At 38.0% G+C, this 14,352-nt stretch overlaps 1 protein-coding gene across 3 annotated transcripts in view; it reads right to left on the bottom strand.

Annotated features, from left to right (window-relative positions):
• Positions 1-14,352, bottom strand: part of ABCC4 (ATP binding cassette subfamily C member 4 (PEL blood group)) — a 246,122-nt gene that overhangs the window by 69,859 nt on the left and 161,911 nt on the right. For all 3 annotated transcript variants that reach the window (XM_019737179.3, XM_074329431.2, XM_074329430.2), the window contains one exon: positions 13,925-14,004. In XM_019737179.3, coding sequence (XP_019592738.3) covers positions 13,925-14,004 — 80 coding nt within the window. The remainder of the gene's footprint in view (positions 1-13,924; positions 14,005-14,352) is intronic.

The raw sequence follows: 14,352 nt of genomic DNA, 5'->3' as shown, positions 1-14,352 counted from the left end.
TTGAACACAGCGATAAAAAAAAGATGCTACATCATGAGCAAATGGAGTTTATTCCAGGAATATTAATCTGCAAATAATTATCAGTGTAAGTCACCATATTAAAAGAATAATGGTAAATAATCATATGACTATCTGAAGAGATGTGGAAAAAAATATTTGTCAAAACTCAATACCTATTCTTGAGTTTTTAAAAAAGTAAAAACTCTCAGCAAATTAGGAATTAAAGGAAACTTTTTCAATTTCATAACAGATATCTACCCCCAAAGTAGCAGTTAACATCATTCTTAATGTTCCAAAATGTGGAGCAACTGGAACTCTCGTATATTGCTTGGTGGGTGTGTAAAATGGTGCAACTACTTCTAAAAACTTTATGGTAATTTTTTAATTTAACATACACCTACCATATGAAGCAGCAATTCCAATTCTAAGTATTTGATCCGAGAAGAATGAAAATACATGTCCACATAAACACTTGTGCAACAAGGTTCATTGCTAAAAACTGTCAACATCCCAAAAGTCCATTTACTGGAGAACAGATGAATAAAGAGTGGTATCTTCATGCAATGGAATATCACTCAGGAAAAAAGAAACAAACAAACAAAGAAACATAACACACTGAAACATCCAACAACATGGGTGGATCTCAAAAACATGCTGACCAAAAGAAGGCAGCTACAGAAAAACATTCTGTATTGATTCCATTTATATACATGTAACCCAAGAACAGGAAAACTCATCTATGTTGACAGAAATCTGGGAGAAGTGTGAGAGTGTGGAAAGTGACTACAAAGGAGCAAGAGAGACTTTCCAAGGTGATAAGAATGCTCTATATCTTGTTTTGGGCGGTAGTCACAGGGATGTATACAATTATCAAAACTCATTAAATGAAAAAAGTTTATTTTACTGTATATAAACTATACCTCAATATAGCAATAGGTTACAAAAATAATGGTACCATTCCTATTCCTTAGGTCGTGATCAGACAAGTGTTGGCAATGTCACACAGCCATAATGTCACACGGTGATGTTCTCGGGTACCTGGGGGCAGGGAAGAGTGCAGAGTACATGTGAGGGCTAACAGCAACTAGCCTGTGTGCCTGCAACAAATCTGGCTACTGAGTCACTTTTGACATATCTACAATGCTAGAATTAGAACGTACTATCTGCTTGGAGACTCAATGCAGACAATAACCAGTGAATATTAAATCAATGAACCCAGAGAAATGCTACAAGAAACATGTCAGTCATGAAATTCACAAGCAGAAGGCAGCTACAAGACAGTATAGATTATAGTTAAGTATGTTCCACATCAGATTTAAGATGGATACAGCCATACACAAAATAGTTAAGTGCAAGATTTTACTAAAATTGAAGTTGTCCAGCCCACCCCTTTCTTGTTCATCTTATGAGAAAACTCCTAGAGTAGACAGAATTCAACGAATGTAATCAAGAATAGCATATACAGACTCTAAAGGTCCTGAAAGTAAGTAAATATTTAGCCATTTTCCTCTCCCCAGCAACAACTGTCAATTTTATCCTTACTAAAGGTACAAGATGGCAAGGAAAGAAAGCCCCTTGAGTGGCCACTATTGTTTTCCAGTGGACATCATCCAATAACACCATAATGTAAAGTTCTATGCTCTGCACAATACCACCAAGCTTGATAAAAATGAGATATTTATCTTTTTTTCCTTTAGATCTTAATTAGCTTCTTATTAAACTACAAACATTATCATTGGAGCACACATGCTGGGACAGACAAATTGGAACACTGGTTGCCAGCCTGGGAGGGTCCCCAGCGATTAACTGTCACCGTGATGATGTGGATGGTGAGTGTGCTACAACCATCACACTAGAAAAACCCAACCGTCTCATCTTTCACTAAAAAACAGGTAAAACAATCATATGAGTGTGCCTGTGTGAACCATATCACCCTGATCTCACAATCCCGAGGGTCAAGTGTTTGTAAATATTTCCAGTAACCCATATCATCAATTCTCCTTTCTATTAACAAACAAACCCACTTTAACTTGGCAGTTTGCATGAATCATTATCTCTGGGACTGGCATTTTCACAGAATATTCCATCCTTGCAAATGCTCTGACTAAAACGCTTTTGTTGATTTTAAAAGCGTGAAAACACTGTGATTCAGTTAAAATGGATGAGTTTACTTTTAAAGAGTCAGTAAAACAGAGATCTTTCAAACGAGGGCAAGGCAGCCTAACTAACAATCTCTTTTGTCCAAGGGGGATTTGAGGGAGGGAGTGGGGGAAGGGGTCAACACACCATAGAAATCTCAAAATGACAAAGTCATTGTTCAGTGAAAGAGGCTGGAATGCTTTCTACACACTTTCTCTGACATCTCCACACAATGAAATGCAAGGGTCAGTGGTACTGAGACAAGCAAAGGCAGTTCCACTCTTTTGCTTCTATAAAAGCAAGTGACCCAACCTATTATACCCAAGTCTTAGGCTTGCTTTGTTCTCGATATCCAGATGCAGCAGCTTTTTCTTTGGCGCTCCCCCTCTGGAAAGAAATAACTGAGGACACCTCCTTCACATTTTCTTTTTCTTGGGTATTTTCACTTCATAAAGCTGCAGTCAATGTGTTTTGTGTGTGGTGAGGAGGGAATGACACGTTCCATGGTGGTCCCCATCACTGCCTGCATTGGTGGCTCAAGTAGCCTCAGGATTAGCCCTTTGTGTTCCATGAAAGAATATGAAAAGTCAGTTATTTAAGCTCAGTCAAGCTGTTGATTTTTTTGGGGGGGGATGATGGGTGTGTGGGGAAGAAAGGTTTTGCAATTCAGTTTTCCTCAATAAATTACAGCGTTTTGCTGAGGGCAGCTGTGTGCAAGTTCACATGTTCAGAGCAGTCCCAAATTTAAAAAAAAAAAAAAAAAAGGAATGCCTCCATCCAACTTCCTCATTTTTAACCTTTATTTACACTTGTTTTGCTAGTAGGAAGACTTCTTGGAAGTGATGATTTTAACGGCAAGAATTCTAAATAGTTGAGACTCCTTATTCAATGTTATCTGGGACCTTGAAAGTTTTAGAAATTTAAGGAAATTTCATTAACTTGAAATACTGGGGGTGCCCAAAAATGTATACAAGTGGACACTGGTCAATGCTGCTCAAGCAGTAGTTCACCATCATCAGAAGTGTCTGGATGCTGCTGATAACCACTGTGGGCACCTCTTGTAATTGCAGAAGTCAAACGTGACGTGTACTCATCTTTTGTTATCGGTATATATTGATATTACAATTTTAATACAGTTTCTCTTTCTTAAAATGTGTATACATTTTTTTGGCACCCTCTGTATTTAGTGCTCAATGGTCCGTATTGAAAACGATTGATTTTCATTCAGTGACTCTACGTGGGAATGTCCATTAAAATCTTCAGGAATAATAAACCTGGAATCCCTGTGATGCAAACTCATGCAGAATTTATGGGCCATAAAGCTACGACATTAGGGACATCAGTGGTTTCACTAGCTTATTCCAATAATCTCCTGAAAACAGAAAGCATCCTAGAATGAATCAGATCATCAAACACTGTCGGGTTGCCAATAAACCTGGGTGCCCTGGCATTGCCCCAGGCAGTCAAAAGCCCAGCAAAGCCACACTAAAGCCCAACACAGAAAAAGGAAGCCTGCTCCCCAACCCTGAGAGGCTGAAGCCAATGCTGGCTGGAATCAGCCAGGGAAAACGAGGAAGACCTCTCCAACAAAGACTCTTTCAGGTGACCACAAATAGAAGACAGAACTCTAAATACGCTAAGATCCTTTTCAGGAAGCAACCACGGGCACAATTCAGAGGCAACCCCCAATGTGCGAGTTAACAAACCAGATTATCAGCCTTGCTGATTTTCATTTAAGTCCACCAACTGGGAATAACGATGACATCTTCAGAAGAGAGGCACGCACACACATTCTTGTTTTCCCTTAAAAGTACATGGTGAGCAGCCATTTACCTGCTCAAAGACCTTGGCCAACTGTCTATAAGTTTATAAATTCCGTAGACAAGTTTTCAAGGGCATGTAAAATGTGAACCTTGATTTACCTCGAGCCCCATATAAACCATACGTTCCAGCCACATGGCTTACAGTTTAAGATGGGCATCAAGCTACTTGATTTGAAAGGATTACAGATCAACAATGTAACAGGTTCTTTAAGTGTATGTGTGTGTTTATGTCTACTTACACACGCACACACATGGACATATAATAAAGCGTCAACAAGCTCTGTTGTCTGAAATCAGATATACCAGAACTCCGATCCTCACTTCACAGAAAAGAATGCTATCACCTACAATATACATAGGTGATACAATGTACGTAAAACCTTGGAATTGGGAGTTTAGATACTCTATTGGTAGTATTTCAGAGTATTCAAATTTCAAACTACTACTTGGACATTCTGTTTAATTCAACCATCAGGTGTGTTTTTTGCATAGAAATGATAGGTTTATTATATGCAGCTTGTACATTATTTCTAGTGAAGAACAATTTAACTTTAGTACAGGTAAGCTATTTTTTATAAGGAATGCATTTCCAATTACTAGTATTAGTACAACATAAAAATCACCCAATGTTCATAAAGTTTTAAAGTTATGTTTCTATTTTTAAACAAAACCTCAAGAAACATGCATTTACTTTCGTCACAGCCACTTCTTCTTGTTTACACTATGTTACTACAGAGCCATATAGGTCGCACCTCAAACAGATGTGCACCGAATTATGTGGACATACAGTATCCTCTACTTCCGGAGCTTCCTGATGTTCGTCCCTCAAAAACAGTCACAATTTCTCTGGTGCTAGGGTTTGAGACCAGGTTTCTCATAAAACCAAGGATGAAAGTTCTTGAAAGTAGTAGTTCATAGACTAAATTTTACCAACCAGCAAAAATTTCCAAAAGCATTTTTAGAGAAGTAGGCTTGCACTGAATGAATTCTAAAGCCAGAAAAAAAAAAAACTTCAAAGGCTAGTACCACAATTTCAGAAAGGTTTATAGCTCAAATACCATGAGGTCACATTATATGAGCACTTCTATGACTTTTGCTAGGGATGAGGTATAGACACCAGATGATAAATAATTTAAATATTATTAGAGATTCCGCCTGGGATCTCCCTCAAGGAGAATACTCAAATCAAAACATGGGAAGGAGCAGTTTGCTTCTCTCTCATGGGCAGAATGAGTAAGGTATAAAAATAAAAATCTCCAATTGACCACTTACTAGCTGTGTGATACTGGAAAAATTACATAACTTCTCTGGGCCTCATTTCCCTCACCTGTGAAACCAGCACGATAACTGTAAGCACCTCATCCGGTTTTTGGGAAGATAAAACGAGAGGTTATACAAATAAAGGATTTTACAGTGAGGCTTGACATCCAGAGAGCAATCTCTAAATGTTAGCTAGGATTGCTGTTACGTATGGATAATGGGGACCACAAAAGACTTTCAGCTTCTGCACTAACTTTGGAACTCCCGTGTTTCCCCGAAAATAAGACCTAGCAGGACAATCAGCTCTAATGCGTCTTTTGGAGTAAAAATTAATATAAGACTGGGTATTATATATTATATTATATTATATTATATTATATTATATTATATTATATTATATTATATTATATTATATTATATTATATAAGACCCGGTCCTATATTATAGTAAAATAAGAGCAGGTCTTATATTAATTTTTGCTCCAAAAGACGCCTTAGAGCTGATTGGTCCGGTTAGGTCTTATTTTCGGGAAAACACGGTCCTAAGTAAGAGCAATTCCACTGTATTTGGAAAGTCAAGACATCTAAAGAGAAAAATTGAGTAAATTGAGCTTTGTGAAAAAATCTTACATCACCCTTGTTTTCATATTACCTCAGCTAGGTATAACCTGGTGTTTGGGAGCCACTGCCCTAAAAGATGCCCACCCTGACTGCAGAGAACCATTTCCCCATCTGTGGACTGACTCAATACCGTTTGCATGATCTCAGTGACTGAAAAGCTAAGTACTTATCTGCCTCAGTTTACAACATTGTGCTATGGATGAGGGTATACCACAGAATGCAGCCTGGGTCTTGCTTTCAAGGGATTATGTATTATTGGCGATATAAGATATTAAAAATTTATTTATTAGGTTGGTGCAAAAGTAATTGTGGTTTTCGCAATTATTTTTAACCATTTAAACCGCAATTACTTTTGCACCAACCTAACAAAAACAACTCTATGAGAAGTGTCCAAGTAAGTATTACATTTTTTTTCAATCTAAAACATGAACATGATATTCTTCCTCTGCTTGAGATGTTCCAGTGGTTTCCTAGTGCACCCAGAATAGAACCCAAACCCCTTATGCTCAATCTGGGAAGCCCAGGGGTCCAGTCCCGCCTGCCTATGTCTAGAGCGCACTCTTCCTCCTCTCCACTTGGTCTCCTCTCCCTGGGAACATGTCACTTGGTTCCCATCTTGAGTCCTTGCACTTGTTCCTACTCCTCAGAAAGCACCCCCGCCGCCACCCACCTGTCCCAAGATCTCTTTTGCATGGCTGTTTCCTTCTTTTTCTCAGACTCAAATGTCACCTCTTCTTTGACCACCATGTTTTAAGCAATCACCACAAACACTTTCCTTTCCTTTACGTACTAGCAGTCTACTGGAATTACCATATAAATTTACAAGTTTACTGTCTTTTACACAGGAATGCAAATTCCTAGAAACCACTATCTAGTTCACTGCTCTACACGCTGAGTCCTAGAAAAATGCCTGGCACATAGAAAGTGCTCAATAAACACTAACTGACTATAAGTGAGGCTGAAATGAAATATATTCAGCCCAAAACTTGGTCCACTGTTATAGGAACCCTTTCTTTCTTTTTTTTTCTTTTTTTTGTAGGGCATAGAGATTTTTTTTTTTTATTGCACAATATAGTGATCAAGAAAAGCTTCACTAATGGGGAAGAGAGATGTTTGCTGGTCCTTAAAGGATGAAGAATTAATAAAGTCCATTTGAGGAGGGGCTAAAGGTATGCAAACACACACACACACACACACACACACACGAGCACATCAACATTCAGTCTAGTGGGCATGTAAAGTTTCTTCCCAGGAGTTGTAGTGAGATTAGATTTAAGGGCTAAGAAATTTGAATTTTACTCTCTAGGCATGGGCTCCTTTGTAACACAAATCGCCAGCCAACGAAGCAAAACAAATCCATTTAGATATAGATTCTAAGATAGTATTGCATTGTGAGAAATGGCTTTGAGTCCCTGGTCCAGTGTTATGGGACTGCTCCACAGCCAGTCTCACAGAAAGTTAGAGTCTGATGATCTCTTGAAGGGTCTCACCCTTCTATGTCATATTAGTCTCTGGTTCTGGGAAGAAAATATACTGAAGTTCCAAAATAAGCAAATATACTGGCATTTGCAGGCAAAGAACAAAGGCATCTCAGAGGACCGTGGGCAGGTTAATTTATGTACCATGGTATTCATAAGGCAAAGACAGAGGAAACAAAGAAATAAAAGGCAGGTCCTTTCTAACAGTTATAAAACGTTAAAGGAATGGGAAGGAATAAGGGAATGGGAAGAAATAAGCTGAGGAAAAGTACGCAGAATAAATACTTCAGAAGTATCATAAAAATAAAATGGTCAGGTATCTTTTAAGGTTTACCAAATAATTCCAAGGATAAGCAGAATCATCACAAATGAGTTAAAAGACACTACCGTACCCTTTTAAACAAAACTGAACAACTCCCTTCAAGCTCTTTCCCCTTCCCATTCCACTCTCAGCTGATGACAGAAGAGAGTGGATCCCAAGTGGAAACTTGGCTTCTGGAAGCACTTCCTGACGCACCATAGTGGCCTTTTCCCCCTCACCTTGGATCAAAGGTCACTTCCTAGAAGCTTTGCGGTCTTGGACCAGGCTCCCTAACTGCCTTTAGCTCCTACCCGCTGTTCACCTTCCAGGACTTCCTCTGTGGTCCTCTAGCATTCCAAATTCAGCAAGAGATGAATTTCTGGATGTTTCCCTCTCCTTGAGAAGCTTGAGGAGATCCATGAGGGGAGGGCTTCATGCCTTACTCACCACTGTGTCTCAGGATCTCAACTCTAAGGCTTGTTTAGAGTTGGGAGAGAAGGCCATACCACCTACCACCACCATCATACACATAAACTAAGAAACCCAATGACCCAGCGACACCTCCCCAAACGCTACATTCCAAACAGGCCATCCTCTTGGGTCACACTCCTTCAAAGAGTAGTCTGCCCTCATCTCAACTTCCTCCACTCGTCTTTGATTTGCAGCCTTTGTAACCTGGCCTCCTTCTAGTCTAAACCTGCTCTGGATCAGACACCTTCTAATTGCCAAATCCAACTGACAACTTCCTGCGTACTGCCTCCTTTGCATGGAACATATCTGTCCTCCTTTGGTTTCCCCAGCACTGATTTTCCTCCCCTCTTCCTTGCTGTTCATTCTGTCTCCTCTACCTGGCTTCTGTCTCTGTTTTCTCCGTAAATACTGAGGTTTCTGTAAAGTTCTTATCCTGGCCCCTAAAAATGCTTCATTCTCTCTGAGCAATTGTATCCATCCTCACAATTCAACTACTACCTGTTCAATGAAGAACGCGCAGGCTCTACTCTCATCCCAGGATCCTCTCTCTACAACACCAGACCCATACTTCCAACTACCTATAGGGACTCTCCACCTGGAGGTCCCATAACTTCTCAAGATAGCTGAACGGCAGAGCTGGGGTTGGAAATTAGATTTGTCTCACACTAAAGCCTTATCCATTCTCCTATACAATATCCTCCCTATTATAACTTATCACACGACATTGTAATTGCTGACTTTCTATCTGTCTCTCCCAGGAGAGAGTGCCTCATGGAAGATGGGAATTAAATTTCATTCAACTCCACATCCCGAAGCCCATCATGATACCTAGCACACAGGACACAATAAATGCTTGTCAGATGAAGAAAGATAAAAGCTTCATCTTTTTCATCCCTATATCCCAGCACATACTAAGAGTTCAATAAGAGATTGGTGGATTAAAAAAAAAAAGGAAGATGCTATAGGAATGAGAAATTGAAAAAATTAAAAATCCATATATCACAAAAGAATAATAAAAATAAGTTTTGGGGGGAGGGAGAAACTTCAAGATTTTCCATTATATAGCTAGTTGCAAATTTGTTCACAAAACAACATATCTGCCCATCAAATACTGTAATTATATCTGTCCTGTTAAAATTATTAATCATTAAATTAATTTTAGTCACTAGTACAATTAAATTTAAAACTTATATTATGAAAACACTACAAATACTACATATGTGTGTCACCATTATTAATTAAATCAATCATTCTTTAGAAAATCAACACTAGATTTATGCTGCTGGCATTTGTGCTACGGTATTAGGAAATCAAACACTTAAAAATGTGAATTTTAATTGCTGCTTCTATATTTTGTTTGTTTGTTTGCTTACCCAAACACACTATAGTTTGAAGGCTACAATCTAGAAAAAGAATTCCTCCTCACTGATTTCTCATGTGTGAGGTCTAGATGAAGATCTTTATATTAATTGTATTTTAATCCCTATTTTCATAAAGATATTTAGTTTTAATGTGTGAAAAACTATGTTCTAACTTATGACTTGGTTTTCAAAAATATTGTTAATATTCAAAGTTTTATGATTTTTGAAAAGCAAACAAACAAAACGTGTTTGAACAATACTTTGATAAGCCAGATGTGTACTGCCAGCCGTTAGCTAACTTATCTGATAAGCCCAGAGCTACCCTGAGGTAACCTGCAGACTGTTGTTATTTTGTATTGTGTAAATTATTTATTTCTTATGCTATATTAAAAAACTTCCCTCACTTCTGACCTACCTTTCCAAAATGCATCTTCATTCACTACAGCTCCACACCTGTGTCCAAAATCCCACACATTAGCCCCACTATTCCTGTGAATTTCTCACTCTAATGCAGGACAACAGTAAAGACACACATTTTCAAAATTAGCTGTGTCACTGTATCACATTAGCATGGATATGAATAGCTAACTATCCAAACAAAACAAAACTAAACTAAACAAAAATAAACAAACCCCACAAATGTCCACAAAAATACAAATCTTCTGTTGAAGTCCAAGGAACAAAGTTAGGTAAATAATCTCTACCTGGCCTGCACATTAGCTCACATTTGAAACAGAATTTTCTTATCTCAGTCATTTAGTCAGTGTAGTAATAAAATCTGTCCCTGATTTCTGACTTGCTTCTACAGAGTATACCAACTCTAGCCGTTACGGCACGAATGGAGGGTTGGGTTCTCAGGTCTCTCTCCATAATTCCTCAGCATCAGACACAACTGGAAACACAATTAAGTTCTAACCCAATGTTCCACACTTCTGAACTTTTACTTACAAAACCAACAAAACTATCATTGTCTTACAGAAAAAGGAATCAAACATACATGCTCTGGATCAAAAAGTTCACACAGATAAATGCAATTACATTAGCTCTACCTATTTGGTTTAAATTCTCCAGAAAAGCATGAGTTTATACGTTATCGAGAAAAAAAACATGAAACAGGACAGTCTTAGGTTGAATATTATGATAAATGGAAAGCTTAATACCCTACTCATGAAAGTATCTAAGCTCTGGATTTCGGTTTGCATCCTATTTGTTACCGTAAATCCTGCCACGTTCTTTCTGGCTCAATAACACTAGATGATGCATAGATCGGTAAGGACCACATCTCCTGCGAGATAACACCAAGGGTAACACCAATTTCACAAGGAAATTCCCAGTCCTTTCAAAGCTCAATTGTTTCCATTAACTCAGCTGTTAGGTTTAGAAATACTCACGTTCTGTGAGCTTCTCTGAGCACAGGAGGAGCTGCTGGTCATGAGGATTGTTACCCAAAGAATGATGAGAGACATTAAAATTGGGGGCCTCCTGGTGTCAGCAGCAGCTTTTGCTAATGACATTAAAAGCAAAGGCAGACAGGCAATTTTTTTCTCTCTCAATTCTGAGAGGGCCTAACAAAACTCTTTACAAGAGTTGATGAGCTAGAGAAGAGGCCTAAAAGTCATTTCCATTTCAGATTCCCATACAATTTAGAGGGTGTTACTGCTCACGCAGATAATATTCATATTACCTGCATCTTTTACCCGACTAGTACTTCAACTTTGAAAATGTATTAGAGGATTCAGTCAAAGTAGATCAAATTTCCTTTAAAACACTAATACCCCTTGCCCCCCACAAAAAACCTCTGAAACTAGATCAACTACATAAGCACAGCCATGAGGTGAGTCAGGTTGATTGTCATTTTGACCTTGCTTTGCTTTAATTCAGGAATCTGTTTAGAAATGTAACGAGCAATCCTCTTCATTCGGCTCAGCTAGCAGAGCTAATAGGCTTCTAATTAATTTCCAGAAGATGGCTGTTATAACTAACAGGTTTTAAACATTTGGTTGATTGGGGAAAATGAATTGAATATAATGTATTTGATTTGGAAAATTAGTTTTCATTCTATGTGCTTACCATAATAGTGTTTATTTTAAGTTTACATGATTCCATTAAGAGTCCCAGAACACCACCAAGTTGTTTTCATCCTTACAGAGTCCTATCCAACTTTAAAAAAAAAAAAAAAAAATCAATTTACATTTTGATTTTTGTTGGCCTTTATTTGAGAGCCGGTTAAATTCATTTTTGTGGCTTTAATAAAAATCTTTGCTTGCTAATACAGCAACAGGCCCAAATACTTCAAAATGATCCCTGTGATACCTCAGTCAAAAGCCCCACTCATCGAATGCAAATCCTCTGGAGAAAGGCTTCTGCACACAAAGTAAGATGAACCAGTTACTTCATTGTTTATGAAGTTTCACTTGATTCCTCCTGACAACCATTTAAACAATGAATGTTGGGAAATGTCCCTCAAAGAATCAACAACAATGGCAGGGATCAGAGCTTTTATATTTAGCTAATACTATTTTTAAAAGGAGAAAATATTTCTTCCTGAAGGGATTATGGGAAGCCTTATTAAAGACACCTGCACACAAAACAAGTGACAATAGATCTTTATCATAATTGATAACTGAGTTATCCTTTATTACAAAACTCCTTTCTTGGAGACAATAACATTGAGATTTACCTTTGCTATTAGATTCAAGAAATCAGCTAATTGGGACTACTGGTATTCAACAATGATAAGATCCACCAAGATTAAATGAGAGGATAATAAAAAAACAAAAAAAAACCCTTGTCTCTCAGGTTAAAGAACAGCAAGACTAGAATTTTCTTTCCTCAGGCTGAGGATACTTTATACTGAAATCAGGTAGCATCTACCACTGTCTCTCCGTCGGTCATGCAAAAATATGAGGGATTCTAATTATGAGGGCGAACTATGTGCTAAGCACAGGCCAGCCAGCTTTGGAAACTCAACCTTGGCCTAGCTGGCAGTTGCACAGAAAGAGAACATTTCACAAAATCTCAAACTGATTAACAATCACATCAAATGTGACACTTTTAATGAAAGACTGCTTCTAGGGGATAAATCACATAGCTAAATGCAGCAGGACACATTTATAAAATACGTTTGCGAAAGAGAAAAGAAAATCAGACATCTTAAGTTTGCGGTAAGAGTACTGTACCTGAGTCTCAGCTTACTTCCTGTTGGTAACATTGGATGCCTTTGCCCACGAGCTACACTGTTTGCAGTCAGATTTTCATTGCTGCATTTCTGTGTGACTAAGAGGAATGCCTGTAATCATCTCAGGCCTATTACTGATTTTTCTGACATAGCTAATTTTCCAAATTAAGTAATTCTGGCTCCTTTTATAACAGTGGCTCCAGGAGCAATGAAAAAAAAAAAAAAAAAAAGAGGGTGAGCCCATCGAGGTCAAGCTATAATTGCACCCCAACTATAGCATTTCTACTTCCTGGCCTTAAAATGAGTTCATGATTAGACTACTGTAAACCGGCACTTAGGAAAAGTCAAAAAGGTTCATGAAGTATTAGCAACAGCAGCTGCAGTTTTAGAATATGGGCAGCTTTTGATGAACGCATTTCACTTCCAAAATAAACACTTAGAAATGAAGAAGTCCTCCAGCCTGAAACACTAAAAAGTAGACAGAACAACAGAAAAAACATCCCACATGAACAACAATACTGAATGAGGAGATGAGAGATGAGACGACCCATCGATATTCTTTAAAACCTCAAGTTCACAGACAAAACAAGTGCTTTATAGAAGGTATTTCTGTGGGATTGTTGGTTTTCCTTAAAAAAGACACCTTAAGACTTAGAGCAATCAACGTGTGAAAGAAAAGCTGCCTAGAAAAACAAAAAGGACATTTTCTAAGATGACTTTGATCCTGTACTTAAATTATTGGCTTAAACGGACTTGCCTTTAAAAGCTTTGCATCTTCAATAACTGCTCTCTATTGTCCTTGTTAACAAAGTATTATTTTCACCTTATTATTACTAATCTTTTCTTTGTAAGTAACCACACCTGGTTTTTATCCACAAAAAAAAAAATGGTGTGGTAAATATTTTTCCTTTGTGGTAATACAATGCATAATTTAGTTAATCTAGGCTATCTTTCCGTGAGAGGTGATTGTTTCAGTATTATGAAATGTGCTCACAGTAAAGTGAACTCCTCGCCAGATACCTGGAAGGCAGATGGAGAACCACTTACCAAGCATGTAGCTGCTTCGAACCAACCTTGACATGACTGTGTAGCCACTCCTACACACGAGGTATTACTCATGTTAACTTAGCCTCCGAATCATTGCCACACCTTCCTTTGACAAACATGGCCTTTTATTAAGATAACATGACACATTGCCAGGCTGAAAGGCCCACCCTTAGCCCCCATGAGAGCCCTTGGAAAACAAGGAACTTCCGTTTTCTGTTTGAGAAATTGACATTACTATTAGGTTACCTGGATGAAATCTACAAATGTCAGGGGCAGCAGGTCATCCATGTGTCCAATGTCTTTGGAGAAACGATTTAAAATTCTTCCTGTAATAAGAAAGGATATGAGAAATTACTCATTTCCCCAGACAAACCCTTAAGAGAAACAAATCACAAACAAATCAAAACAATATTTTAAATGCATATGTATCTAATATGTTACACATTCATATGAAATAAGCCAATGTCAGTGGTAAAGTAAAAGAAAATACGATGATGTTAAAGAGAAACAAAAATATCACCAAGTAGCAGTGGACAGAGAACTGAAATTTGGTCCTGATTTTTTTAAAGAATGGGGGAAAAAAGTCTTGTGACAAAATCTGGAAATGTTGGTCTATTTTAGAAGTTCCCTCCTTTTAGACCCCATCTGAAACTTCAATCCAAGTGCTAAATAGG

The sequence above is a fragment of the Rhinolophus sinicus genome, chromosome 16 (genome assembly GCF_057876585.1).
Source record: "Rhinolophus sinicus isolate RSI-liver-muscle chromosome 16, RSI-T2T, whole genome shotgun sequence".
NCBI classification, from domain to species: Eukaryota; Metazoa; Chordata; class Mammalia; order Chiroptera; family Rhinolophidae; genus Rhinolophus; species Rhinolophus sinicus.
This window is presented reverse-complemented; position numbering and strand designations above follow the sequence as displayed.